At 36.8% G+C, this 6,179-nt stretch overlaps 1 protein-coding gene across 2 annotated transcripts; it reads right to left on the reverse strand.

Annotated features, from left to right (window-relative positions):
- Positions 1-727: 727 nt before the first annotated feature.
- Positions 728-4,612, reverse strand: LOC115765015. Of its 2 annotated transcripts, XM_030708368.1 has the most exons (10): positions 4,142-4,612; positions 3,979-4,088; positions 3,764-3,914; positions 3,522-3,705; positions 2,655-3,325; positions 2,465-2,601; positions 1,882-2,071; positions 1,778-1,825; positions 966-1,074; positions 728-908 (listed from the first exon to the last, which is right to left on the reverse strand). In XM_030708368.1, the coding sequence occupies exons 1-10, from the start codon at positions 4,266-4,268 to the stop codon at positions 851-853; spliced, it is 1,785 nt and encodes a 594-aa protein (XP_030564228.1). In that variant the 5' UTR covers positions 4,269-4,612; the 3' UTR covers positions 728-850. The 2 variants fall into 2 exon arrangements, with proteins under 2 accessions (XP_030564228.1, XP_030564229.1); XM_030708369.1 differs by lacking the exon at positions 4,142-4,612 and having other exon boundaries at positions 730-908; positions 3,764-3,922; positions 3,979-4,032.
- Between the last annotated feature and the right edge of the window lie 1,567 nt (positions 4,613-6,179).

Consider the following 6,179-nt stretch of genomic DNA (forward strand, 5'->3'; position numbering starts at 1 on the left):
CCCATCCGATATCCGTTACCCATGATTTTCTTTGAGAAAGGCTTTATATTATTCGCATGTGGCATATCGACGAGTCTGGTGGTATTTTTGCTTGAGTTGGTCTACTATCGCTGGAGCCATAGTCGCAACAGTATAATCGTAGTATAAACATCAGATTTTAGGGCAAGTTATGTATTTAAATCATTTGTGTTGTCAGCTTTAAGCGCTTTAATAAATCTCACACGGCTTGAGCACCTTATGAAAGAAAAGACTAAATTGAAAGTGATTAACTAATATATATTCTTAAATTATTTTGTCCATCAGTGTGTCCTTCGGTATGAGCAAAATGACTTAAAATTGTAGTGTGTGCGTTGTATTTGCCCAGTACCTGTGGATCGCCGCTTGTCTTGTACGGCCCTGGCCATTGAGCTAGACGTACCACTGGTTAAGGAAACCTACTGGTGTATATAGAATTTCGGGGGTCGTTCACTTGTTGCTTTCGGTGCTGAAGCTCGTCGGATGGAGCGTGGATTTTCCTGCTCTCGCATTAGGAATATTTCAGCTTTTGAATAAGTGGTAACTATTCGACTAGAAATTATAGGATCGGTGGATCGGTGGAGCCTTGCGATTTGCCATACAAATAGGTTTATAATGTATAGTGCTGAGCAAAGGGAAAGAGAAAACATATTTGGGGACTTGTTAAGCACGCCGTTCTTAGGACTGTTCAGCTTTCCATGTATAACGTTAAGCATACATATCGGAATGAATTGAATTCTTTTATTTTTTATTATTTTTTTAAAACAGTTTTGCTCATTCACATTTATTTTTAATACAATCCTCAGAACGGTTAAAGTTATAATTGGTCGAATCTTTACTTTAATAGCTCGGCATAATGTTGCTTGTGAATAAGTTTAAAACGCCAGACGAAACTAGAATGAAGCGAAATGAATAAGTTGAAGTTAAATCAATTTTAAATTGTGACTTACCCGATTGCAACAAAAGCCACCAAAAAGAGCGCCGCGCTAAGAAAATTGAAGAGACCCGGAAAAACAGACAACGAGTGCTGATAGATTAATGTATAGAGCGGAGCGGCGACTGATAAAAATGAAAATATTGTAAATTAGATATGTAATAGTGTAAAATCAAGTAAGAGGCTCTAGTCGGGAGTTGCCGACTAGGGGATACCTTTAACCCTCTTCTACCAAAACCAAACGCAGATCGCGCTAAACGCTCCTTTGTTTTAGCAGTAATAATCTTCGGCATGCCGAAGATATAATACCCATGCGGACCAAACCTTTTCATAATGATTATAGTGCTTTTACCCTTATCTAAGATTTTACGTATATATGAGGAGCATAGTAAAACTAATAAATTCCGCGATTAGCCAAGATAATTAATGAAAATGGGCAATACAAAATGGCTTATTTCCTTGATTTATTCTAGAAGAACGTCAAGTTTTCCGAGATTTCCTTAAAAAACATAATTTCGGTATCGATTTTCATCGATTACCTGTAATCGGGCAAGTTATCGATTTTCAGAAACAAGCTCGTACTGCTCGGACACTAGGAGGACCTGCATCCCAAAATTCAAGACTCTAGCTTTTATACGTTCAGAGATCCTTGCGGACGGAGGGACGGACAGACAGACAGACAGGCTTAGCTAGATCAAGAATATATATACTTTATGGGGCCAGAGACGCTTCCTTCTGGCTGTTACATACATTTGCAGAAATACCCTTTTTGCCCATTTTTAATGGGTATAATAAACTGAATACAAAACTTTTAAGTAAGGCACATACCGAAAGGCGCAAAGGATTGAAAAACATTCTTGATAGAGAAAATTTTACCTGTAAGTACATTTATGTTATTTAAGGTATATATCTATAAGGCTTCATATACTTGCCCAAGTCAGAGGCGGGCACTATATTCGAGACAATAGTGCGGCACATGGGTCCGCCAATGGAACGAAATATGCCAAAAGCCACTGATAAATACATGTGCCAAGGCAAAGAAGCAAAACCTCTGGTTAGATTGCTTAATATTTCCGAGCACAGGGAGAGCAGAGCCAAGGTGACCACAGAAAGACCAAAAACCTAAAAATTTGCAAATAAAATTAATGTGAATAAATAAATAAAAATTAGCTTGTAGGAAAAAAAGGATATTTTCAATTTGTTGTCAAAGGAGCCACATAATAGTCCGCCTTAGGCGACCATTGAAGTTCGCTAATGCTGAGTTTGGCAAAGATACATATCTAGAAAAACAGAATATTTTCCGTACAACAAATATTGTTTTATACAATAACGTATCTTTTGACAGGATAAGTGGTCCGGAGAGAATCAGACAGACGGATGGATGGAGAGTACATGTACACACTAATTTGGTTGATGATATGGATCAAGAATGCATATATGCTCCTATAAATTCCGTGATGAAATTACAATACCCTCAACAAGAGTCTAACAAGTTACACAAGCTTTGTAACATACCTTGCGCAGCAAAAGAATACCAATTAGAGCGCCTACCATGGGCACCATTTGGCTGATAGTCTCAAATAAGGTAAACTCCCGCACGGACCAGTGGAATTTTTGGCGCACAAACAAATACATGACTGTCATAGCACCATCTAAATGGAAGGCAATTAGATATGAGCACGTTAATTCATATAATACCACTCACCCACAACAAACATTGCCATAAACATGGCCAAGGTCACCAGCCAAATGATTTCGCGTGCGTGATTGTCACGTGGCTTGCAGCAGGTTCTGAACATATCTTTGATGTGGGTCAAGCTGAAAAGACCCATATTATTAGCATCCGTGGCAGCCTCCGGCTCAGTCTGTTGTTGCTGCTGCTTCGCTTCATTGGCCACAGAATCCAGCTGCTTAGGCTCCTTACTTTCGTCCAAATGTATTTCAGATGTGTAAAGCTCATTTGTCGAACCCTCTTGCTTGTCATTAATTTTGAGTCCAAATAAACTTATATTTTTGGTATCTGTTGCGGCTTTTGGCCTTGTTTCTTTGGCTATAGGAACTATCTCTTTGTCGTGCTCTTTCTTTTCGTCATCTATAACATCATTTGGACAATCAATGGACACAGTATTTAGTTGCAAATCGCATGCTGAAAGGGGCACATCCTTTTCGGGTTTTTCAGCCTTCTCTGCCGCATCCTTCTCCAGGCGTATGTGCAAACTCTCTGGCACATAGCATACAATAAATAATGTGGCCAATACGACAATGGCTGCTGAAATGCTCTGGGTTATAGATGCACTGGTGGCTTCATACACATAACTGGACAACAAGGAGCCACTGCTGATAGCTATGAACATTAGAAACTCTATGGCAATCATTCTATAGGGCGAAAAGTAAAGGTATAAAATACTTCATAAGGTACACTTAGAAAATTCTGTAAATTTTGCCTATGAATATTCTTTAGTTGTGTATAACTCATCATTGTAATAATAAGATAAAACCCTTGGCAATATTTGTGCTTGACTTAGGTACAAAATTCCCATCCTTTTTCTCTGAGTGCAGAGCTCGTACCCACCTGTAGGGTCTGGTTCTAATATCTGTAATATCCGATAGAAAACAAAAGGCTGCCACAGAAAATACACACATGCCGCCCAGCAGGGAGTGCGGCACTGCAGCCATCGTATACCACCAGGGATTTATGTCCCGACTGCTGGATAGCGCACATATTAAGGTATTTATCAACGCAGAGCCAGAGAAACCTGCAAGGACATCAAAGGATTTAAAGGTTGATAGGGCTTGCGCTTGAGCCTTGCCTACCAATCATTGAAACCACCAGCAATGGCTTGCGTCCATAATGATCCGACCAGGAGCCAATAAATAGCCCACAAACGGCTGGCACAATGCTCTCCATTAAGGTCCGGATGAGAAACATATCGGCCACATACGATTGAATCTCCGTTTCAATGGCCTGAAAACCTAATGACATTTAAATAATTTCTCACGCATTGTGTCATTAATTGGACTGCACATACATGAATTTCATGGCTGGCATCTTTGTCATCCAGCTGCCTGCAGTCGGTCTCATTGTAATGAAATATTACTCGGCATGTCTGATATATAATTTGATTACGCATTACAGTGCCTGCAATATTTGATACTGTTTTATTCAATTCCTATTAAAAAGTGAATGCTTACCCGACAGCAGATGCGAAAATATAAGCATAAATACAACTGGCTCTATATAAAACATGTAGAATAGTTCTCGCCATGGCAAACTTTTCAGCTTATCGACTGCCGTTGATATAGAAACTTTCTCAACCATTGATTTTTAGACAAAGCACTTTAAAGGAATTATATTTGTGTTAATTTTATTTTTTTTTTTAGTAATAAACAATTGCTAAAATTTCGTTATTTTATTTCATCACAAACTTAATTAAAATCTTTGTTTTTTAACCTTGACTAATTTTTGCACTCATCTGCAAAATAATTAAATTAATTTTTATTTTGAGCTTTCACTTATAACATAAATCAAATGTATTAATTTAATTGGTTTTATAATTATTGGGCTCGCTACGCTTGTTAAACGTATTCCATTTCCGAAAACGGCCCTCGAAATAATTCACTGAGGCGACACGAAACCGGCTCCGTACTCGGGTCGTCAACAAGCTCGATCAAGCTGAGTATACGAAATGAGCTACTACCGGTAAATCGGTGCTACTATATATAAAATGAAACTGGTTTTATATCATTTATGGGGGAATTTTTATTCAGAGACAGATGAACAGCCAAGCTCGCACACGCTGCAGTGCAATGGAAATTGTTTGTCATGATAGCTTAAATAATGAAAATAATCAAATATTTAGAATCTGAATTACATAGTATTTCGACGAGCAGAACGATTTATTTATATTGCTAATTGCTTAAGCAATGTGAAAATAACTGCAATTTGAATGTAGGAAACACGTGAATCAACTATTGCTGATAAATTGGTATTAGATTTTATGGGCACATCGTTATTCTAGCTGCTTTCAAGTTGGAATAAGTTAACTGTAATGGCAAAGGGTATTCAAATTGTGTAATGAATGTCCAAAGAATATGCATATGTATTCCTGGTCAATGAGTTGTACTAGCCTTGCCTGTTCGTCTATCTTTATTCTTCTATATTATACATACAAGTAAATTTTCCTACAGTACACGTATCAAAGCTCTTGACTGAAAAGTGTTTCTCTCTTTCAGGATATTTTGATAAAATGTCAACAAATTAAATAGTCCCGAAATGGGATGAATATTTTGGTACTTTTAAAATAATATTGAAGTTATAATATATAAGATGGAAATTATGATTTATTATTTATTATTATGTATTATATTATTATTAATAATTATGAACTTTCGTATAAATAATAGTACTTAGTCTTGACACTAAAATGAATGTTATACATTTTTAAAATAATAATATAAATTATAATAACTGTATCTTATTGGGATTATGAAGTGGAGTTGAAAGTGGAGTTTTATATCATGGGTCTATATCTCAAGGGTATTTCAACTTTGGCGAACTCAAGGCAGTAATATCATCTTTTATTGTTTGCCTATATGTTTATATAATATTCCAGCTTGTCTAAGCTTTAAGTGGCTGAATAAAGACAAGCTAGAGAGTTAAATCGTGATTAACTGTCTTAGTCACTTACTGTTTAGTATACCCACATTAATTGTGTAGGGAATAATATATTAACTTTTAAGCAACTATATATTAAAGAGGTTTTCCTAGAAATTGTTTGCAAACATTTGCTTTTATTTTAATTAATTTTTCACGCCAAATTTCACTTTGGATTATGCTGAAAAAAGAATCTGTCCGAAATTCGTGTTTTATTGGAATACAGCTGAGGGTGGGAGGGTTGGAGTAGCGGAAAGTATTCCGAGAAGTCATTTATGTGTTCTTTTCCAGCAGCGAACAGAAACCCAAGCAAGAAGAACAAGCAATGGAAATACGATTTTATAATTTTATTCTGTTACATTAGCCATAAAAGCGAAATATTAAACAATCTACTCGCGCATACTTTGGCCAGCATGATGCCAGCTTTCAAGCTTTTCCTTTTTGTTTTTTTTTTTTTCTATTTTCGTTTTGTTGGTTTTCAGCTCGACACATTCCAAAGTAGCAGCAACCGCAGCTGCGACGCCCTAGCCTAGCGAGCGGGAATGGGCAGAGTATAAAATATGCATAAAAAATTTT

Source organism: Drosophila novamexicana, unplaced genomic scaffold, assembly GCF_003285875.2.
Source record: "Drosophila novamexicana strain 15010-1031.04,08,12 unplaced genomic scaffold, DnovRS2.1 tig00000877-arrow-arrow-pilon, whole genome shotgun sequence".
NCBI lineage: Eukaryota > Metazoa > Arthropoda > Insecta > Diptera > Drosophilidae > Drosophila > Drosophila novamexicana.